The sequence below is a fragment of the Bactrocera tryoni genome, chromosome 1 (assembly GCF_016617805.1).
Source record: "Bactrocera tryoni isolate S06 chromosome 1, CSIRO_BtryS06_freeze2, whole genome shotgun sequence".
Taxonomy (NCBI): domain Eukaryota; kingdom Metazoa; phylum Arthropoda; class Insecta; order Diptera; family Tephritidae; genus Bactrocera; species Bactrocera tryoni.
In genome coordinates this window covers 48,229,879-48,254,906 of record NC_052499.1, presented here as the reverse complement: position 1 = coordinate 48,254,906, position 25,028 = coordinate 48,229,879, and the positions used below count along the sequence as shown (strand labels likewise).

At 38.1% G+C, this 25,028-nt stretch overlaps 1 protein-coding gene across 1 annotated transcript in view; it reads right to left on the bottom strand.

Annotated features, from left to right (window-relative positions):
* The window catches only part of LOC120772266, a 188,275-nt gene that overhangs the window by 13,089 nt on the left and 150,158 nt on the right, over positions 1 to 25,028 (bottom strand). Inside the window, exon 3 of the mRNA XM_040100772.1 lies at positions 23,838 to 23,959. Coding sequence (XP_039956706.1) covers positions 23,838 to 23,959 — 122 coding nt within the window. The remainder of the gene's footprint in view (positions 1 to 23,837; positions 23,960 to 25,028) is intronic.

Sequence of the window (25,028 nt, the reverse complement as noted above, 5' to 3'; positions counted from 1 at the left end):
TTGAATCCAATTTTTTCAGTTTTTTGGTCAAACGGCACGTGAAAAGAATATATGATTTGAAGATATTCTATAATTTTGTGGTTAGAGGCCGAATTCTGTGAAGACACAATAGGCTTATAACGCTGATGTCATGTGAGCATTTCAAGAGATTTTGAATGTTATGCTAATTACTGAATTAATTGCGGTTAGAAAATTTACTTTTCTAGGTATAGTGTTTCCTCCCTCAACTCGTACCACTCAAATTATTGGCTGTTAAAAGTAAATATAAGGGGCGCCATTCTAAGTGCACCGTGATCCACTTAAGCAATGAAAGTAGACTGAAGCACTTAAAAACGAAACACTTGAATAAAATTCTAGTATTTAGTAGTAAAAAATAACAAAATAGTAAAACAAAAATAAAAACAAAAAAAAGTAAAAGTAAACAAAAAAAGAGGAAAAGTAAATATACAAAACAACAACAAAAACTGTGATTCAATAAGAACTCTGTCAGTTGTCCATTTATAGATCATTAAGGGGCTATACCAGTGCGACACTTTCAAAATAATTTTTTTTTTGCTTTTACGATAGATTACATATTCAAAAATATCCTGCGAAATCGGCAAGGTCGTACATTGAATAGTTTTTGAATGGCAGCGTTCTGAAACTTTAAACGCGTTTTTCTCGAAACGACATTTTTCAAAATCGCTGACATCATAACTCAACGAGAAATTGACCGAACGACTTCAAATTAAAACTGGGTATAATTGAATACATTTGCTATACAACGGACTACGATCTTTTTGATTGGTTGAAAATTGTCCATTTGGCATTAAAAAAACGACCCTTTTTTCGTAAAAAAAAAAAACGATTTTTTTTTTCAAAGTTACGCCATTTTCTTAATTTTTGATATTTTTCAAAGATCGCAGTTCATTGTATAGAAAATATATTTAAATTTAATAAACATTTTGAATTTTTTTCTTTCAGCTACTCATTCGACCGGAATTATGCCAGCAATTGACGCATTTTTTTTTCGGCACTTTCGCAGTCAGCACATAACTCCGTTATTTTTCAATATTTTTGTAAAAAAAAATTAATATAGCTAAAAATATACTTTATTAGGTCCATAGAACGTCGAAACATTCAATCTAGTACTTTCTTTTAAAAAAAATCACGAAAATCGCCTAATTTTTCATGCGTCACACTGGTATAGCCCCTTAAAGCAGATTATCTGCAGTTATTATGGATTCTATTACTATAATAAATACCTATGAAAAATGGCGTCGAAGCTATAATACCCTCACACGTGCACTTTGTATAACAAAAAGGAGTATAAAAATATCGCAGCTATTTGCGACAGTGGACCGATGTGAACTATTTCCTTGGAGATTGTAGCGTTGCCTGGCGCATTAATCTATGCCTCATTTCGTGAAGATATATTGTCAAATAATATTATATATTTCAAACAAGAATTAGATTCGGTCAGTTTGTATGGCAGCTATATGTTATAGTGATCCGATCTAAAAAATTTCATCGGAGATTGTAGCGTTGCCTTGAGCAAAGATCTATGAAAAATCTCATGAGGCTATTTTGTCAATGAAGAAAGTTTGTTCAGCGGCTGAATGTACGTTATACTGTTTTAACACCGGCGATACCGACAAATCAGCAGTTTCGTGAGTGACGTGAACGAGGTGTGCAAAATATCAGACCAATATCTCAAAAACTGAGGGAACGCGTTGACGACTAACCACTTCCAGGACGGCCATCAGCATCAAGATATCAATAAAATAAAGGAATTGGTGCTTGAGAATCGATGATTAACAGTCAGAGATCTTAATGGCGTCGTTGGAATAACGGAATGATCAGTGGAAACCATTTTGAAAGACCATTTGGGCCTAAGAAAAGTGAAAGCACTAAATTTTTCGAAAAACAGTGTCGCGTTATCGTCTGTGAAGCAATGTTTTCCGACTACCAGGATGCCGTGAAAAGTATTATTACGGGCGATGAGTTTTGGATCTATGCTTACGACTTGGAAACAGACGATCAAACGGCCGACTATCGTGGTAAGCAGAGGCCGAAAAAACCACGTCAAAGCAGATAAAAATCAAGGTTATGTTGACAGTTTTTTTTCGATTATCGAGGTGTGATGCACTCCGAATTCCTTCCGACCGGTCGAACTGTCAACAAGGAATACTATTTGATTGTTGTGCGTCGTTTTTGAGGCTGGAATTATGGGCCGACAACTCTTGGCTTTTGCACAACGGTAATGCACCGTCGCATGCTGCATTGATGCTGCATTGATTCTGCCGCAACCATCCTATTTGCCTGATTTAGCTCCGTGTGACTTTTGGCTATTCAGAAAACTCAAACGTCCGCTCCGAGGAAACTGTTTTGAGTCAAATGTAGACATTAAACGTGAATCGCTAACCTCATTGAAGGCTATTTTGAACTTTAACAACTGCTTCGAGTATTGGAAAAAACGTTCTCACAAGTTTTTATGGGGCGCAAGGCCCAATTACTTTGAGAGGGACGACGCAGATTTTGAAAAACAAATTAAGAATTTTAAAATTATGAACAAAGTCTTCGTCGTTTCCTTCTGGATCTTACAAACACCGTGGCAAACTTAATGCTTATGCCCTATTAAGGCTATAATTACAACTGTAAAATTACCGCTCCGAAGAAGAAGAAGATTGTGTTGCATTCCAATTAAGTTTTCTGAGAATTCTTAGGGTGAACATTGAGAAATGGAATTCGAAATGCGATATTGACTGCACTGCACTTCAGATTCATTGGCTGCTGCACCAAAAACAACAAACAAACAATAGCTAAGACAACAACAACAGCAGAACAGAACAATATGAAAGCAGCAAGAATGCCAGAGAAATTAAAAGATAACAAAATGCAAATGCCACAATTGAAATCAGAGCGCATCAAAAGACGCACAAACAAAATAGAACGACAAGCACACAAGCAACTGTGTGTGTGTATGTGTGTGTTGCAAAATGGATTAACAAAAGCAATAATAATTAATGCAAACACCTCAAGAGAATAGGTGAAAGATGCATGCGAACTAGCGTGTATGTATGTACATATGTGTGCATGTGTGTGTGTAAACAAAGCCTACGCTCGGCGGGCAGCATTTGAGTGCAAATCTCACCGGCTTGGAAGACAACACCGAGGGCACAGTTGCAGGCAGCTCAAACTACAAAGTTTACTGACTGTTGGCGCGTAGTGCCAGTTGCTTGTGGCAAGTATGTACATATGTATGTATGGGTGTGTGTATGTGTGAACGCACGAAAGCAGTTGTTACACATGTAACTCTGGTAATCCATGCCGAAATGCCGAGACTTCGCTTTGCTTGCGATAGAAATCTGCAAGAATGCGAGACTGTAAACACTTTTGCGTCTGCTTTGTGCTTTGTGCTTTCCGCTCGACCCCTCACCGCTTGTTATTGCTGTTGTTCTAGTGAAAAGGTCAATGTACATGCATAATTTAGATATTTCAATTATGAAACTAAATAAGCAAGTCTGCGCGACAACCAGAGCCCCACACCTCCGCCCTTCCACTTGCTGGCTTGCTGTCTGGCCGTTTGTTGTTGGTGCAATTAGTTGGCGGCAAGCAATGGTAATGTCGTCCTCACCGCTCATCCTATTTATTCAGCGACTTAACATTTATGTGGTACAGTCAGCCGGGATTAACCTTTCGCATTAAGAAGCGCTCCACGTGACAGCCAGTCAACGGTGAGCTGAGAGAGCAGAGTGCATATATTTCACTTCACGTGGCGACAACAATGAGCAGGATATCATAAACAAACAGAAACCGCTATAAGCAGCTTGTGCTTATGTGTGTTTGAGATGTGATGTATTGCATGTGGCAAGATGCAAGATGCAAGTTGAAGTTCAGGCGACGTTTGACGAAGTTGTTCTGCTGAATGCTGGTTAATGATACGAGTGTTCATGCATACATATTGACATACATATGTATGTACGGTAGGGAGGGTCAAAAAAAAAATTGTTGGATAGACAACTCTGAGAAAGGCTCTCCAAGTGTGAGCTCTTAAGTGTAATGAGAAAGTATGCCGCCATAACGACCATTAGCGTTCTTTCTTTTCGCAGTTTGGCGCGAATTGGAGATTCCAAGTGTAGCCAGGTCCTTCTCCACCTTGTCTTTTCAAAGGAGCGGAGGTCTTCCTCTTCCACTGCATTGTTCTGCGGGAACTGTGTCGAACACTCTTAGAGCTGCAATGTTTTCTTCCATTCGGACGACATGACCTCGCCAGAGTAGCCGCGGTCTCTTACTTCGCTGAACTATGTCAATGTCGTCGCATAACTCGTACAGCTCATCGGTCCATAGAAAGCGATATTCATCGTTGCCATTGCCCAAAGGATCATAAATCTTCCGCAGAACATTCTTTCGAAAACTCATAACGTCGACTCAACAGATAATGTCATTGTCCATGCCTCTGTACCGTATAGGAGGACGGGGATGATAAGGGGATTGTAGTGTTTGGTCTCTGTTTGTCGAGAGAGGACTTTATTTCTCAATTGCCTACTCAGAGCGAAGTAGCATCTGCTGGCAAGAGTTATTCTGTGTTGGATTTCGAGGCTGACGTGGTGTTGGTATAAATGCTGGTTCTAAGATAGACGAAATTATCTACGACTTCAAATTTATGACAGTCAACAGTGAGCTTCAACTACATACTTGAAAAAAAAAAGTTTCGTGTCGTGAATTTTGTAGAAAATGGAATGCTCTTCAAAAAAGTAGTTTACCATTTTTTCACAAACCTAACGGTTTAAAAGTTATTAACGGTTAAAATTTTACTATTCTAAGGAAATTTGTTTCTTTTGAATTTCATAACTCACCGAAAAAATTATTATAAATCGGAAAAAATTTTCCCCACCCTAATGTATTTACGTACAGATGTATTTGATTTTCACACAGCTTCCGTATTGTTTATGTGGCAGCAGAATATGACATGAGTATGTCAAACGAACAACAAAATAAACACCCAATATAAAAAAGTAATAGGCGCAAACAATGCTCTTCTAAGCAAGCTTATGTCAAATGTCAAAAAATGGAGAAAAATTAGCTAATAAAGTCTCAATATGCTATTGCTGCTACCTTCAAAGACGATTAAAGCGCCGTATGCAAGTGGAAAACCTCTGGTCTTGGAACACTAAAAATAAACGGAAAACCGCCGAGTTACCTCTAGGTTGTGTAGAAGGTGGATAGACAAAATCTTGCTATAATTAGGCAAAACGAACTCTGCTTAATATTATGAGTCCTAACTTGACTTTTACCAATTATCAAACAATTTTTTGCAACAACAACAACAATTTTTTGCAAAACTTTCCCTACAAGCACCTGATGTATCCTATATCTGATGTATAGTGGTCCGATATCGGCGATTCCATCAAATAATCAGCTTCTTGGGGAGAAAAACACGTGTTTAAAATTTCAAAACGATATCTCAGAAACTGAGAGGCTAAAACTATGGAACAACCAAAACTTCTTTGATCTCTAATAGTCAGATTCACAGTTTCATCAAGTATATCTTTCCCACACGTTTCACATCATGTGAACCGTGAGCTCAATCATCATCATGTCATTCAAAGTACAATTTTAGTAGATGGAATATAGTATCTAACTTCATAACGGAAAAAATATTAAAATTTTCGAGCTTGGAACTCCATAGGTTTAAATTTTTGCTCAAGTTATAAGAAAAAATTGCATAAGTGCTCAGCTTACGGGTAAAAGTATACCGCTATGTGATCTAGTTAAATAAATAACTACCCCATGGCGCGTGCTATGCACAGCAGACCAGATTGCTTAGTGATCTCCGCAAGTATGCTTCAATATATCGGTTTTCAACGATACGATACAAATACTTGTCGCACAATCTCTAGACATTTGGCACATATTTTTCGAGCCGCGGAATATTTCGCCCGTTTTTATGTACGAAAAGAAAAATACACAAATCTCTGAGATTGCCTTCATAGGGTTGACTTCTAGTAAAAGCATAGGGTACCACCATGGAATTTATATTAAAGTGAAAATTTAATAAATTAGACAGCTTCCATATTAGTTGGCACTCTCAAAAGATGGTCTCGAGAAATAGTTTGCGGAGCAGCTAGTTTTTTTTCAGGCTTTCAGGCGATAATAAATCAAAATCGAGTTTAAAGCAATATAGGAGAGTCAGTAGACAGCATTACTATCGAAATATGCCATTCTACTAATTATAGCTACAGCGACAGGTCGTCAGGAAAACATCACTAAGGAACTTGAATATACAAAATGCCGTGGAAAGAAAGGTAAAAGATGGTTGAAGCGAAAAATCGTTCGAGCAATTAAACGGAATATTTTAGAAACGTTTAACGCAGAAACTCCAAAGAGAGCTCCCCATATGTACATATGCCTCTCACAATAACTATGTAAGCCAAGAATTGAATGCCTGAAGAGGGGAAATACTTGATATTGAACACACTGTCTTCAAAATTAACCTAATTAACATTAAATGATATTGTGGTTAATTGATTTCAGTTTTTGACTAAAATATCAATATAACGAGATAAACAACAACAATGCAAAACAGAACGGATGCAGCAAGAAAAAGAGGCGATTGCACTTAAGCACGGAAGCTTTCACTTTCTGACACAACCGCTGGCCTTATATCATAATCCATGTCACAGGCGGGAATAACCAGAGCGAGCGCTCACCAACAGTGCAGCTTTTATAAAAGGCGCCGATGCATGCAAACGAACGGATTTTATGCCGTTACCGCACAGATATGCAATGAGTACATATACGAACATACATATATATAAATATATTTCTATGCATGCAGTCCAAAAAGCATACTTTATAATGATGCGGTATGCAGTTGACGGGAAAAATGAAATTCCAAAGTGAATGCAACTTCATCTCACCAAAAGGAAGAAATCGAAATCCGGTCTGACCAACTATAGCCTGGACACTTGTGCTGCACACATGTGTCTTCCTTCAACTGCCAATGCCATCACTCAATTGCCAACTGCGCCATACAACAAGCGTGCAACATGCCACAGTCGCGCTTGACAGCGGTCACATGGCAGAAGGCGGCCGCAAAGTCAAACTAGTCATCGATGGCAAAATGACAATTGGATAAGCGATGCACAAAGCCATGCAAAACCGTTAACAAATGTCAGCTTTTGTTTTATTAAAATGAAACTTTGACAAACTCGTTAAACGAAATTTTAGCGTTTTTTTGAACTAAGAAGTTCTCAGGAACATAGGCAAGTGTCTGGGGTAACAATGTTATAGAGAGACTGGTTCCAAACTATTTAAATAAAGAGGTAATCTTCAATAATCGATATTCGTCTAGAAAACATATTGAAAAATTGCGTATTTGATTCCTGCTAAATATTTCTGCCTATGAAAGCAGAGAAAAGGAGTTTACTTAGGCAGTTGTAGTGATCTGAAATGTTGCAGAGGTCCGACAAAAAAAATGCAATTATCTTTGAAGATTTAGAGAGAAATCGAGATATATTCATTACATTCATTGCACAACAAAGACTTTGCTTTAGAAACCATGAAACAAATACGTTGAACCCCATGCAGTACAAATACATATACACAACGAGGACTGACTGCTCAACTCAGGTCTTTTAAACTGTAGAAAAAATCTATTTAAAACATATGCTGGGACTAAATAAGCAGAAAAATATGTTAAGGAAGCTCATAAAGCTGATTTTATATGTTTTGCAGTTAGATCTAACATACTTTCAAAAGAACTGGAGAAGGACTTCGTATATTAAGCATACGCTCTTTTTCGATAAAAAAAAATATGCAAGTTCCGATTTACTCACGCCTGTTATCTCAGGAACTGACAGCCAGTGATACTTTTCTGTTCTGAGATCTCAAGAAAATGAAAATGGTCATTGGAAAGAAATCACTGAGATTGAGACTGAGATAAGTATGTGTTGAAACAAAGTACCATTTATACTATAAAAATAATATCGAAAAGTTAAAAGTTATTTTTATAAAAGGTTTAGAGGATGAAAGCAGAAGGAAGAAAGACAAAGTATAACAGTAGTAACGAGTTTTTCAATAAGAGCACTAAAACAGTTGGGGATAACAATGAAATTCTTCATACCTGTGAAAGTACATTCGATGCCATTATGTATGGAACTCGATTTTTTTTTGCATGGCCACCACGCGCACGCTTGCAGAAGTCCAAACACTGAACACAATTTTCGACGGTTTTCAAGCATAAATCGGCCAATACTGCTGCAATTTCACGTTCGATATTCGTATGAAGTTCATCAATCGTCGCTGGCTTGTTGGAATAACCCATACACTTGACGTAGCCCCCACAGGAAATAGTCTAACGGCGTAAAATCGCTAAACCGAGACGGCCAGTTGACCGTCCTGTTGGAACCACATTTTGTCCAGGTCCATATCTTCTAATTCGGGCCAAAAATATTCGGTTATCGCTGAGCGGTAGCGGCCCAATGACGCAGCTAGCCCAAAAACCGCACCAAACCGTATTTTTTTCGGGATGCAATTGTGACACATGGAGTACGAGGGGATCGCTGGTAACCAATAATGCATATTTTGCTTATTGACGAAGCCAATTAGCCAGAAATGAGCCTCATCATTGAAGAGTTTCAATGAAAATCCGGATCATTTTCAAGTTGTTGACCAGCCCAATTTTCGACCATACGATGACCCTGATGGTCAAGCGGCTTCAGTTCTTACGTCAATTTGATCTTGTAAGGATGTAGACCAAGATCTTTTCGCAAAATTCGCGGTGTTCCACAATGATGCGCTAACGGCAGATATATTCTCGACACTATGGGCACTTCTTTGTCTCACTGGAATGGGAACATTTTGTGCTGTGCCTGTGGATTCAAATTTTTCGACTCGACTCTTATTTGTTGATCTGACAGGATGATTATGACGACCATAAATTGAACATAGCGCTCTTAACGTTGAGGCCAGTGGCTCCGAATTTCGGTAGTAAATTTTAATAATTTCGAGTTCATTGTTGGATCGTATATCTTTCCACCATGAAATGGCAAACTTTACTGAAGATAATTGTCAAAAAAAATTAGAAATTTGGCTTCGTTTGCTGTCCTTATCGGCCCACTTTTGTAGCTCCTTATTGAAAAGCCCTATACATTCCAGATTATCAGCAAAATAGTTTATGGTGAACATCTGAATATAACGGAATTTTGTTACAACTTTTTAATTAAACTTGCCTTTTGTTTTCTATCTAAAATTAGTTTGTCAAAGATTAAAAAAGAAGAATTCAATTAAAGAAAAACCTCAAACCAATAGACAGGCGTGTAAAGAGGACACTCAAAAAATATTTATACCCAAATACAGATGTATGTATATATAGACGCTGGCGTAAACATATTGCACATTTATTTACAATTAATTTGTTTACAGACACTTTGACACAATCATTATTTGCGCCGCCGCCATCTCGCTGTCATTGACTCCCGTCTGACCCACACTGCGTATGAGTATCCGCAGAAAAAACAATATGCGCCAGCAAAAAACACTCGAACACTCGAGCATATGGTGGATATATTTATTGTGAAACATGATATGTGCGCATTGGGCAGCACAAAGGACTTTAATAAATATTGACAGCATTTGCAAACCAGAGATTGGGAAAAACAAACAAATCTGCCAGTGTTTTGTAGAGCTCAGGCCAGTGTAGACGAGGCATAGAACTGCGTAGAAGTCGCCAATGGAGAGCTTATGCTCTGAGTTTACAGCAAAGTGTCGCAGCAACAAGCATTGTGTAAAGACATGTATATTTATGTAACATGTACAACAACAACACAAGGGGGCAGAGGGCAATAATTTATTATGCGCCAATGTCCAGCGCGTGTTAATTTGATATAGACACCCACAAATGTATGTATGAGCTTTTTGTCGGGCGCGGCAGTCAACAGGCCAAACAGCGTAGTTTTGGTTGGGTTCTAAAATTACTTTATGACAAATGGTGGCCATAAAAAGGAAGAAAATGTATCAAAAAGTAATCAAAATGTGTCGCTCAACTGTTGCTCTATACAATGAGCGGCACAACGCCTTAACAGGATTATGTTTTCTATTCGGCTTCCATGCTTATCAAGGAGCTTTGCATGCTCCTTTAGTAGTCAAAAATGAATATCAATATCCCTAACTTCGCTTTATGCACTCTTGTAAAACGCACGAAAGTCAAGTTCATTAATTAAATTAAAACTTTAAACTCACCACTTGACAGACTGACATTCACAAAGTGCCTTAAAAGCTAGTTGCACAAACTTACTTGTAAGTAGTTGGCCTTAAGAGTGAGTGTGGGTTCGAATGCATATGTAGTCGAGTGTGCGAGGACCCACCTATCGCTTACAAATCGTGAGGTCAGTGGCGTGTGCCATAAACTGACACCGACTCGCTGCTAACGAAGACACGTCGTCAGGGCTGTTGTTGTTGTTGTGGAAGCATACCCAGCACCCATCCTGCCACAACGGTATGGAAATTGTTTTTGACATGCAATCAACTAAGTAAAGCATAAATTCCAAGGGTATGCGAGCATGTAAAGTAATCATTTTCCACTTCATTTCGAAGCAGTGAAAGTTGCACGCTTGCAGATGGGTGGGTGTGTGGCAAGACACGCCTCTGTCTGGACATGTAATTTTTGCATAAACTGTTAGTTGTTACGCTTAGCTCAGGGCTGCTTACATTAAATTATCCTTGTCAGAATTTTATTGGCGGTTATTGGGCGCACAGATGTTGGGTGGAAATGAAAAATGTAAATTATTTGAAATTAGTGGTGCTAGTGTTGCTTCTTATGGTGTATTGGCATTTATTAGTATGCGTTTTGGCTGCACGAGGAATTGATGATTGAAACAATGTGAGCTGAGCGGTTAGTTTGCTGTCGCATATCAGTCACTGGGAAGTGGAGGCAAGTTCCTTAGTTTTTTGACCTTAGAAAACATAACCACTGCAGTTTCGAGTAAGGCAATGTACATAGAGAAGCAAAGCTTTTCAATACATAAAAATTTAACTTTTTTTTCGTTTATTTTAGCAATGAAGTGTGGAGTTTGGTCTTTGTGCGTCGAGAGCGGACTCTACTTCTCAATTTCCTACTCAGTTAAGGGTACGTCGTTGTTGGTGTTAATGCTGCTTCTAAGATAGACAAAATTGTCTACAACTTTAAAGTTATGACTGTCAACAGTGACGTGGCAGCCAAGTCGCGAGTGCAACAACTGTTTGTTTGTTGAAAGGAGATATTTCGTCTTGCGCTCGTTCACTACATTATCCAGTCTGGGGAAAGGAGAACTAACGGCGCGGATATTGAGGCCATTGATATCAATATCATCGAGCACGCGAGCAGCTGTAAACTCTTATAGAAGATAGTAAGTACCTCCGCTATTTAGCTCTACAGCTCGAATTATTTTCTCCACCACAACATACTTTATAGTTTTTCATGGATAAAGGCGAAAACGTAAGTCAAGTAGTAGTTGAAAATGTGGATAGTGTTGTGGACCTTTATGGAGCCAATCATGCGCAATTTTAGTTTCGTCGAACCGAATTTCTATCTGCGAATGGCTGCTGAACCGCAACAAAATCGATGCATTTCTGAATGTGAATCACTTACCACACGTTCAAACCACAACGATCGTGTTAAAGTTACGGTGAGTCGGTGCAAACGGGGACTAAATCAAGATTAACGGTCATGAATGTTTTGCTATGAGTTTGGTCGGATTGGCAGGAAATCACCTACTATGAACTGCTACCCTGCGATCAAACTTTTTTTTTGGATCCGTACTGTCAGCATTTGGATCGCCTGTAATAAGCAACCGCCCACAAGTGGTCAGCTTTGGACAATAGGACAGAAATTGTGTTCCATCAGGACAACGCCTGACCAGACACATTAATAGTGAGTCATCGGAAGCTGCGGGAGCGTAGTTGGATCTTGTAATTCGTATTCAACAACAAGTTATCAAATCGGATATTTTAAACTTAGCCCAAGATAACAAAGCTCTAACAGTTGGACTAACACTGTGTGCCTATATTTCAAGTAAAATATATACTCCATATTGGGTCGCCGAAAAAGTAGTGGACGTAACACAACAATGGAGCGCTCGCTTCCGTTTTGGAAATTTCGATGTGAAAGATGCACCTCGCTCTGGTCGACCTATCGTTGAAAAAGTCGATGAAATTATGGAAAATATTAACCAGAACCGTCATATAAGCCGCCATGACATCGCTAAGAAACTTAACATTCATCATCAAACGGTTTTGAACCATTTAAAAAAGGTTGCCTACAAAAAGAAGCTCGATGTTTGGGTCTACAGGAATTGCCTGTGAAAAATTTAATGGAAAGAATTAACATCGGCGATTCTTTTCTGAAACGAACTAAAATCTAAAGATTTCTGAAGCGAATGGTAACAGGAGATGAAAAGTGGATCAAATACGACAATAATGTCTTTTTCGAAAATTATTGTCATGGTCCAAGCACGGTGAAGCTCAACAAATGGTCGCAAAGCCTCGAAAGCTGATGCTGAGTGTTTGGTGGAATCCACTATGAGCTGCTCCAGCCTGGTCAAACAATTAATTCCACATTTTACTGTCAACAACTGATGAGATTGAAGCAAGCAATCGAAAAAAAACGACCAGAACTGATCAACAGAAAGGCTTAGTCTTCCATCAGAACAACGCTAGACCACACACATCTTTGATGTCGCGGCAAAAACTGAGATAACTTGACTGGGAAGTTTTGATGCATCCACCATATAGCTCTGCCTTTGCACCTGCGGACCACCACTTGTTTCGGTCAATGTAGAACTTCTTTAATGGAGTAAAGTTGGCTTCAAGAGAAGTCTGTAAAAATTACTTGTCGCATTTTTTCGGGGAGAAATCAGACAATTTTCACACTGATGGAATAATGTCTCTAGCGGAAAAATGGCAAAAAGTGTCGAGCAAAATGTTACTTGTTTTGTTCCCTATTGTTCATTATAAATATAAAGAAATAAGTTGAAGTTTGATTAGACATACGAAAAGACTTTTTCGACCACCCAATATATTGATATTTTTGATAGAGTATTTAATGTTTATTTCCAGCTTACTTTTTTTAAAAACTTTAAAACTATTCGAAACAAGTAAGGAAGGGCTAAGTTCGGGTGTCACCGAACATTTTGTACTCTCGCATGATAAAGTGATAATCGAGATTTCATTATACGTCATTTACATATTTTTCAAATACCGTATTTTTGTAAAGTTTTATTCCGCTATCATCATTGGTTCCTAATGTACATATATATTATACAGAGAAGGCATCAGATGGAATTCAAAATAGCGTTATATTGGAAGAAGGCGTGGTTGTGAACCGATTTCACCCATATTTCGTACATGTCATCAGGGTGTTAGGAAAATATTATATACCGAATTTCATTGAAATCGGTCAAGTAGTTCCTGAGATATGGTTTTTGGTCCATAAGTGGGCGACGCCACGCCTATTTTAAATTAAAAAAAAAAAGCCTGGGTGCAGCTTCCTTCTGCAATTTCTTCTGTAAAATTTAGTGTTTCTGACGTTTTTTGTTAGTCGGTTAACGCACTTTTAGTGATTTTCAACATAACCTTTGTATGGGAGGTGGGCGTGGTTACTATCCGATTTCTTCCGTTTTTGAACTGTATATGGAAATGCCTGAAGAAAACGACTATTGAGAGCTTGGTTGACATAGCTATAGTAGTTTCCGAGATATGTACAAAAAACTTAGGGAGATGCAGAAGTTGTGGGGCCACGCCCACTTTCCAAAAAAATTACGTCCTAATATGCCCCTCCCTAATGCGATCCTTTGTGCCAAATTTCACTTTAATATCTTTATTTATGGCTTAGTTATGACACTTTATAAGTTTCCGCTTTTCGCCATTTTGTGGGCGTGGCAGTGGGCCGATTTTGGCCATCTTCGAACTTAACCTTCTTATGGAGCCAAGAAATACGTGTATCAAGTTTCATCATGATATCTCAATTTTTACTCAAGTTACAGCTTGCACGGACGGACGGACAGACGGACGGACCGACAGACAGACATCCGGATTTCGACTCTACTCGTCACCCTGATCACTTTGGTATATATAACCCTATATCTAACTCTTTTAGTTTTAGGACTTACAAACAACCGTTATGTGAACAAAACTATAATACTCTCTTTGGCAACTTTGTTGCGAGAGTATAAAAGCCAAATAAGTATTCACAGGCTTAAATTCATATTCAAATGCAAATAAGCGGATAAATCAATTATCGGAGTCAATTACATGCAGTAGGAACAATGAAATATGCAAACATCTTGTTTAGAGACGCTTACGTAAAAATTCATTTTTTTTTTGTAATTTTTAAGCAGCTAACAGTTGTGTAGTCATATTTGTTATGTATGGAAATATAGCTACTGTCTATTGTCTATGTTTCCTTACAATTTATACAGGCTTTCCTATAATAAAATTCCCCCGAGTCTAATCTGAATGGCGGCGGCAACAATTAATGACAGTGTTTTACATATCACCCGTGTTTCGCTTACGAATTAGCCGATTAGTCAATAAAACTGCACCTACTAAATATATATAATGTAAATTTTTAGGAAATGTGTCTTTTTAGAAGGTTCTACATATGCATACAAAAACAATAACAACGCAAGTGACACGAACTTTTTGTATTTTATGATTCATGACTAATGAGTTACATAATTATATGCACAAAGAGCGCAAAATGCCGATAGAGAACGCCGTTATTTTGGCACTCCTTCGCGGGCATAATTTGCAGCAATGCATTACATATGCATATGTATGTATGTCTGTATGTATATGTGCCAGTTAGGCGCTTGCGCGTGAAAGCCTGCAAGCCTATATGTTTTCATAATAATTTAATTTAAGAAACTGTTTCATACGTTTATGCAAATCTACAAATTTATTCAAGCCATTAGCGACATCGCAATAAAAAAGTAACAAAAAACGCACATAAAAAACTATTAACTCAATTTGAATCATGACCAACCGCAACCATTTATATGCAGCACACAACCACAAAAGCTAAAACAACAACAACAAAAAGCAGCCAAATTCATTACTTCATCACAATGCTGAGTATGACAAGTTCATAGAATTTGATAGGGCAGAGCCACAGGGGTCAAGTTAAGTGAGCAATACCGATGAGTAGTAATGAAAATATTTGAACGGGAAAGAAGTGTGAGGAAAACAAAAACATGACCGCAAGTTTACAACACAGGCAACCAACGGCAAATGCCGGCAACTGACGGCAAAACAAAGAGCTCTCAGCCAACGCCGGAGACGACCTCACCTTCTACACAACAAAAACAAAAACACAAAAAAGTGCCAAAAGGCAACTATTGCAGTTTGACGGCGCTGTTATTGTTGTTGTTGTTGCCGGTGGTTTTTCTAACATTACAACATGTCACTCAACATCAAAGCGTTGCATTCCACACATGCACATGTGTGTGTTTGTATGCATACACCTAGCTGGCATCATTCCTTTTTTATACTCTCGCAACAAAGTTGCTAAGGAGAGTATTATAGTTTTGTTCACATAACGGTTGTTTGTAAGTCCTAAAACTAAAAGAGTCAGATATAGGGTTATATATACCAAAGTGATCAGGGTGACGAGTAGAGTCGAAATCCGGATGTCTGTCTGTCCGTCCGTCCGTCTGTCCGTCCGTCCGTCCGTGCAAGCTGTAACTTGAGTAAAAATTGTGATATCATCATGATGAAACTTGGTACACGTGTTCCTTGGCTCCATAAGAAGGTTAAGTTCGAAGATGGGCAAAATCGGCCTACTGCCACGCCCACAAAATGGCGGAAACCGAAAACCTATAAAGTGGCATAACTAAGCCATAAATAAAGATATTAAAGTGAAATTTGGCACAAAGGATCGCATTACGGAGGGGCATATTAGGACGTAATTTTTTTGGAAAAATGGGCGTGGCCCCACCCCCTACTAAGTTTTTTGTACATATCTCGGAAACTACTATAGCTATGTCAACCAAACTCTATAGAGTCGTCGTTTCCTTCAGGCATTTCCATAAACAGTTCAAAAAGGGAAGAAATCGTATAATAACCACGCCCACCTCCCATACAAAGGTTATGTTGAAAATCACTAAAAATGCGTTAACCGACTAACAAAAAACGTCAGAAACACTAAATTGTACGGAAGAAACGGCAGAAGGAAGCTGCACCCAGGCCTTTTTTTAAAAATTGAAAATGTGCATGGCGTCGCCCACTTATGGACCAAAAACCATACCTCAGGAACTACTAGACCGATTTCAATGAAATTCGGTATATAATATTTTCCTAACACCCTGATGACATGTACGAAATATGGGTGAAATCGGTTCACAACCACGCCTTCTTCCAATATAACGCTATTTTGAATTCCATCTGACGCCTTCTCTGTATACATAATATATACATTAGGAACCAATGATGATAGCGGAATAAAACTTTACATAAATACGGTATTTGAAAAATATGTAAATGACTGATAATGAAATCTCGATTATCACTTTATCATGCGAGAGTATAAAATTTTCAGTGACACCCGAACTTAGCCCTTCCTTACTTGTTAGTTATGCAGATAAAATATGAAAGGTAGACAATCAGGCATTCGGTTAGCCTAAAAGGGGTAGGGTGCATGGGGCATAAACACATAAAAGTTGCCAACAACAGCATAAGTTCAAACGAAGCAAGGCATACCCTGACCCAGTCGCCTTGATTGCAGTGCTTATTCACGTATTTGTATGCATGTGTGTGTGTGCGTGAATTTGTGGAGATGTAAGCGTTTGCATGCGCATGTTCTGATCATTCAATCCCCGCTTTCAATGTCATAAACTGAAGTGATTTCATCAAATCCACATCAATAAGCACATAATAGCGCAGCTAACAAGTAACTAGCTGCAACAACAACTTTATACATCAAAAAAGGAAAAAAATAGAGCTCGACAGGCAGTATAAAGACCTGTTGAGAAATGGATATATGAATAAAGAATTAATGGATTCAAGTTAAACTGAGACTTTCTGTTGTATTTGTATACAAAAGAAACTAATTTTTGATTTAACAAGAAAGGCGCTTCGAGCCCCATCGGTGTGGGATTCGTGGTTCGAGAGAGACTCCGTCGCTGAATACTGTCATTCACCCCGGTGGATGAACGTCTAGCCACAATCTGCATCAAAGCGAGGTTCTTCAACAAACCGCTGATTCGCACCCATGCCCCGACGGAAGAGAAGGACGTGTGACCAATAATGCCTTCTATGAACGCTTGGAGCGCACCTATGAGAGCTGCCCCCGCCACGATGTCCAAATTATGCTTGGCGACTTTATCGCCAGGGTGAGCAAAGAAGGTATCTTTGGCACAACATTCGGTAAATTCAGCCTCCACGACGAAAAACATCCCCAAACGGGTTGAGGCTGACCGAATTCGTAGGGGCCCCCAGGTAGGAATATCTGTGGTACTAGATTCCAGCATAAAAAGATTCACAAAGCTAGCTTGCTGTCTCCGACTCGAAAAGCCACCCACCAGATCGATCATGTTGTTATAGACGGATCAGTGTTTTAGACGTGCGTACGCTCCGAGGTCCTACAATCGACTCGGACCACTATCTTGTTGCAGCCAAGATGCGCACCCGCCTCTGTGCAGCAAAAAAAAAGCCGCACGTCAATAAAAACAAGGTACGTTCGACGTCAAGAAGCTGCAATCACAACAGATAGCCGAGCGATTTTCGACTTGGCTTGCAATCCTGCTCTCTGAGAGAATTCATCAACAACTCGATATAAGGAAACTGTGGGGCGGCATTTCAAGCTCCCTACGTACAGCTGCAAACGAAACCATTGATTTTCGGAAAAGGCAAAAGAACAGCTGGCACGCTAAGGAGTGCTTGTCGCAGTGGAAAGAAAACAGACTACCTACCTCGCAACGTTACAAACGAACACACCACGTAAGGGATGGGATAAATACCGAAAGTTGAAGAAGGCAGCTAGGTGCATTTGTAGGCAAACAAAAAGAGCGGCCGAAATGCGTGAGTATGAAGAGCTTGCCAAGCTGGCTGACAGGGGTAATGCTCGAAAATTCCACGAAAAGATGCCGCGACTAACAGTAGGTTTCACAACCGGAGCATAATTTTTTAGAACCCCCAGAGGTGATCACTGATGCCCAAAGCATTCAAAAATTATGGAGGGAACACTTCTCCAGCTTACTGAATGACAGTGAAAGCATAACACCAGGATATGGTGAACCAGATTCCCCAATCGATGACGATGGAACAGACGTTTCATTACCCGACCATAAGGAAGCTTGAATAACAATTAATTACCTGTCTGCAGAACAGCAAGGCGGCGGGTGCCGAAAAATTGCCGGCCGAGCTATTCAAACACGGCGGCGAAGAACTGATAAGAAGCATGCATCAGCTTCTTTATAGAATATGGTCGGACGAAAGCATACCCGATGGTTGGTATTTAAGTGTGCTCTGCCCAATCCATAAAAAGGGAGGCAACATCTAATGAGTCGGTGTTATGAGTTTTCGAGAGAAAGGTTCTGCGGAAGATGTATGGTCCTTTGCGCATTGGCAACGACGAATACCGCAGTCAATAGAGCGATAAGCTGTACGAGATATGTATACGACGCCATTGAAATAGTTCAGCGAATTAAGAGGTTGGCTGGCTAGGTCATGTCGTTGGACTTGTTGAAAACATACGGAATTCGGAAGACGAATTAAAACGTTATAAATACGATAGGAGAATGGAATCCAAACATATATGAAACAATATTTTAGAAGCTTAGCTATTGGCAATAACAAATCTCCTTACAAACTTCTGAATCAAAAATACAGGCTAAATAAGAGACGACTCATTTACAAGAGAGGAAAAATAGTCTCATGTCACGAGTGTGTTACAAAAAGCGCCGTATGTACTATCCCAGCTCCAGTTCCACACAAAGTTGATTAAGATTTTTTCACACATTCTGTTAACTGATCACAGATTCGTAAAATCCGTGGGATGCCCTATATATGCTCAAACCAAAAGATAGATATACACATATGAAGACCTCGATAATCGATAATTATTAAAACCTGTAGGATCCTTTATTAACCTCCTTATCGAATGGTAAAACATCGTTAAATACCAAACCATCGTTAAAGCAAACGTGTGAGTGTATTTCATATATTATTTTCTTATAATTTTTACAAAATTACCGAAGAACCATGCTTTTGCTTGATCGGGGTAATGACTTGAGGAGATGAAGGTCTCCGACCTCCTCTGAGAACATAATAAATACTGCATAATTGTAAAATATTTTATGATTATGCGGAAATGCCTTTAAACAAAGAAACGTCTATCTTTATGAGGATGCTTCGAAAAAAATTAAGACAAAAGAGTATACATATGCCTATAATTCGGTATATCAAAGAATTTAATTGTGAGATTAACGAAAAACGCTACACATTCAATTTATGGGTGCATAAGTGTTTTTTTGTCGAAATGAATATACTACAGAGATTAATTTTTGTAATTTATGAAAGTAATGCATTAGCATTAAGTGTTAAATATAAATCCAAATGGAAGAGCTTGCACTCTGAAAATGGCTTATTGAAAAAATTAATTGCCGGCATATTTATATGAAAATGCAAACGAAAACTTTTATGGAACAAAGAAATTCAATGGAGCCACAATTTTAAAACGATAAAAGAATAGAGAAATTGTAACAAAAATCGATTGTTGAAGATCAATATCGATAAAAGGACATTTATAGTTAGTTTTACTAAAAAAAATTAGGTCTGAGATAAAAGCACATTTTTAGGAACTTAACATAATCGAAACCAATAGCAATATGACCAGCACACAATGAGATAAAACTGGCGGTTATTTTGGCGTAGAGCACTGACCTAAAGTAAATAGAAAACACAATTTTTTTTATAAACTCTCTTACTTAGGTAAATATGTAAAATATTAAGAAATAACACCTTAAGAGACTACAAAGGACTGCAATCGACTACCTTTTTTGCATTTATTTTGTCTACAACTTGCATTTCGCTTTGAGCTAACCGCCTACGAAAAGTAGAAACATTCTTCTGGAACACACCTACAATGCCACATAGTCTGAGATTGATAGAAAAATGTATAAAATATGGCAGAAGGATGACAACAGTCTGCGCTAAGAGCTGACAACAGCGTACGCTTCACACACTTCGCGGAAGTCACTTTGCCGGGTGATGGGGGAGAGAAAAAAAGGCTTTTAAGCGCTAAAGGCGTCAAACAAAGCGAAACACCTCTCGAGCGGCTATGAACCTTTGTGTTGCGCGCAGTTAAACAGCTTAGCGGCTGTGACGCCATGGCTGTGGGATGTGACATTTATTGCGGCGTATCTTTTGCAATTTCCTCAACAATTCGTAGGAGATTCCTATTTACACGACTGATGGCCTAAGACCAAAATAAAGTTCAATTTTTTTTAGAAGAATCGAGGGAAGACAGCGCATGCTGTGGAAAAATACAAGGGCTGATGTAATTAGATGGGTTTGGGTCTTTTTTTTCTTACTATCTCTCATGCTGACGGTATACAATACAAAGCGTAAGTATGGCTTGATTTTATTCACTTTTGGTACCAGATTTCACAGAGCCAAATATATATATTTCCACATTATTTGATTGATATATGACACAAATGGATGATTTTATTTATGCGGTGAAAGATCATTTTGAGGGATGGGAAAAATTTTATTCATAATAAGGCGCTAGATAATGATATATAAAAATGTTGGTCATATGTGGAGCTGTGTTTCGGAATGCCAGAGGCGTTATATATGAATTAGGAGTGACTGTGTTGCGATTTGCCTTTATTGAACACACCCATTTCTCAAACAGCATGCCCAACGATTGGAATTTAAGGATGGTCTGCCCAAACCACAAAAAGGGAGACCCCACAATCTGGTCTACTTTTCGTGGGATAAGACTCCGCACCATCGCATATAAGGTTCTATGGAGCGTAATGTATTGAAGGTTAAAACCCACCGTCAACAAACTAATTGGACCTTATCAGTGTGGCTTTAGGCCAGGGAAATCAACAACCAAACTCTATAATTCACTCATTATTCCCGTCCTGCTATATGGTGCAGAGGCATGGACGGTGACAACAACTGATGAGTCGACGTTACGAGTTGTCGAGAGAAAGGTTCTGTGGATTTATGTTCCTTTGCGCATTGACAACGGCAAATATCGCTTTCTATGGATCGATGAGATGTACGAGTTATGCGACGACGTTGACATAGTTCAGCGATTAAGAGACAGCGGCTACACTTGTTAGATCATATCATCCGTATGGATGAAAAAACTTCAGCTCAGAAAGTATTCGACACAGTACCTGCCGGGGAAAGCAGAGGAAGAGGAAGACCTCCACTCCGTTGCAGAGCTCAAATAGCGAAGAGAATAAACGACTGGAGCGCTGTTCTTAACTAAGAAGAACATTTCTCAAGAACAATCCAATATTTAATAACAATTCGAAGTTTGATGCTTCGCGGCCTTCTGAAATATTTATTTTTCCAAGGTGACGCGTTTTGAATCTGAAAAATAGTAAATAATCGCTAGGTACCAAATATGTGAAATATGGTGGATGAGATCTAGTACATAGAGCAATCCGTGCAACTTATCAGCTATATAACAAGATGAGGGAGTCGAAGCGTTGGCTTGGTGAAAGACCAAACACGAAATTCAACTTTTTTCATTGTAAAGAAAAAGATCGTAACTTTGAGGAAAACAACTTGAGAACGATTCGACGAAATGTCATGCAACTTTGACAGTGTTCAAGTTAAGGTTAGTACCTTAAATATATGATAGAGATATTTTGTTTGTGGCTCAGTTTCTCAAGCCGAATATGGACTTTTTAGCCCAAAGTATGTGTTTTTATATAACAAAAGCTATTACAAAAGTTGAAGAATTGTGTAATACAAACCAAGAACTAGCTAACTTGTACCAGCAAGTGTCTAAGTGCAGCTAACTAGAACTTTGACTCTTGGAAAATAGTTGTCAACAAAGAGTTATTACAATTGGTTTGACAAGAATGCTGCTGTGACACTCACCTGACAGTCAAGAATGCGTTTTCTTCACATCAAAATGCAACAACAAAAGCAACACAGTATACACCAAGCTAACAAGCTAGTATATGAGTATATATGTATGTATATAAAATTCTAACTGTGCCTGCTGCAGCGGACGAGAGAGTGAGTGAGATTGGTACGTCAAACGAACTGACACGCTACACACAGCAGGCAATATATATGTACATACTTACATATACTACATACATATGTTTATGTAGATATGTATGTATATAGCCATCAGCAACCGCGAAATTGTGCTGCTTTCAATTTACAATACTTCCCCCATTTGTTGCACCGGCGGCCCGAGCACCAAGAACCGGCTACCAGCTCTTGGACGCGCACTCTTGGTTGCCAACTCGAACGAACGAACGACAGTAGCAGTTCTCCAACTATTTCATACCGGTGTTTTTGGTGTTTATGTTGCTTCTGTGTGTGTCTGCTGCTGGTGAGTTTTCAGTATATTGCCTGTTAGTGCTTGTAAACAGTAATTAATGAGTCGTCGTAGTCGTCGTCGTCTGCTTTTTGTTGTTAGCACACTTCTTATTCCTTCTTTTTTAGGTTATGAGACTAAGCGCTGTTTAATGATGAGAACTTTTTGTGCGCAGAGTGCAGAGCCAAGAGCAAAATGTTGATTCAATAAGAAGTCAAGTCGCGAGGAGTTGCTTAATGGCACACAGTGTGCCACACATTGTTGTGTTTTTTTTTTTGAAGTGGAATTACTATTTGGAGTAGGCATTTCGGATTGTCATTTATGAGGTGGTGTTTGACAAGTTTGCACGCTAGAAACTAGGTTAATTCACCACGATTCGGGATATTAATTCGAAATGTTCTGGCAAATAAAGCTGGTATAGCAATGAGAAATATGTACATATACATATGTATATGAATATGTTTCCTATATGAATATGTATGTATATGTACATACATTAGAACGACATGAAAATGAAATAACATTGGAAACGAATGGCAACCCTAACTGCGAATTCAAAATAAATAAATTATAATTTTTTAATTTACTATAAAAATTGCTACATAAATCAAACCTTAATTAAAGCGCTGCTTTATGAAAATAGTTTTATGTAGGGTTGCCAACTTTGAAGAATATTACGGAAAATGTAAATATCAAAATTTTAATGGAACACTGCATATATATTATTATCATCCCATTTAAAGTAACACTATAATCGGTAATTTTGCGACCAGGGTTGCCAATTTTTAAAATGAATTCTAAATAAATCAATTAATTTTATTTATTTTTCACTATAAAATTGCTACATAAATCTAGACCTTCATTAAAAGGCTGTTTTATAAAACATAATTTTAAGTAGGGTTGCCAACTTTGAAAAAATTTTGTTGTTTGTATATGCTTACAAATAACAAGTACGAAATTATTCCTTCCGAAGAGTTACACCTCGCATATCTTATATTTGTATAAAGAAGAGTTTTGGTGGCAACCCTATCTTCGCTGAAGTTCACATTTCATGCATAAACCAACGCACTCAATATATATAAAAAAACGAAGTTACTTAGCGAACAACCCAAAAAGTTAGTTTAACAGTCATAACCTCACACTTTACATATAGAGTTGCCATGTATTTTAATTTTTTTTTTTAATTCTTTAACTTTTCATTTAATAACGTTGAAGTAGTAAAAAATGTTTGGTTTGCGGAATATTTAAAAATAAAAGCAAGCGCGCCCATTATTTCGTTCTTAAAACTTCTGAAACTTACCTTAAAATATTTGGGTGGGATAATTTGTTCAGCAACTGCACCTCCCTGAGCATATTTGGTCGATTTGCACGTAACTGATTCATTTTCAGCACCATAACTTCACCAGTTGTACGATGAGTGACCTAAAAGTAAAAAAATCGAAGAAATTAATTAGTGAAAGGAAGAAAAGTTTACGGTCACCATACTTATTAACAAATGCTTACTTTTAAGAAAACGTCAGTTGTATTTCTAAATATATGTAGGTACGTTAACATCGTTGAGATCGAAGCTAAATATCCCTTTTAAAATATAAGTTTCCTATGCAAGCGCTTGATTTTGACTGAACAGTTTGTATGGCAACTATATGCTATAGTGCTCTGATCTGCACAATATTTTCGAAGATTTTAGCGTTGTCTTGGATAATCATCTATGCCAAATTTCGTAAAGATATCAGGTCAAATAAAAAAGTTTTCCATATAAGAACTTAATTTTAATCGTTCAGTTTGTAAGGCAGCTATATGCTATAGTGGTCCGATTTCAACAATTTTTTTTTTAGATTGCACCATTATTTCAGGCAATAACCCATGAAAAATTTCGTAAGGATATCTCGTAAAATAAAAAAGCTTGTCATACAAACACTTTATTACGATCGTTCAGTTTGTATGACAGCTATATGCAATAGTGGTGCGATAACGGCCGTTCCGACAATAAGTAGCTTCTTAGAAAGAGAAGGCCGGATGCAAAATTTCAGACCGATAGCTCAAAACTGAAAGACTAGTTCGGTTATACACAAATAGACAGAATGACAGATGGACGCGGCTATATCGATTCAGCTCGTCTCACTGATCATTTATATACATATCGTCAATCAACAACGTATCATCAAAAATATCGAAGTTGAGCTTTTTATTGCTTACGATTCACTGCATCACAAATTTTCCAGCTTCCGGCGACAGATATAACCAATTAATAACCAATAAATACCCAAATAATATCCAATTTATAACCATTTTATAACCAAAACTCAAATTTGTTTCAATATGAGTGGTTTCTATTATATCATTTTTCCCCTACCTGTTATTTTGTATTTTAGGTATATACAAAGATATATATTTTATGGAGTCTCCTTGATTTCTTTTGGGTGTCACAAACTTCTTTGCAAACTTAATATACCCTGTTTAGGGTATCAAAGAAAAAAGTATTTAAAAATAT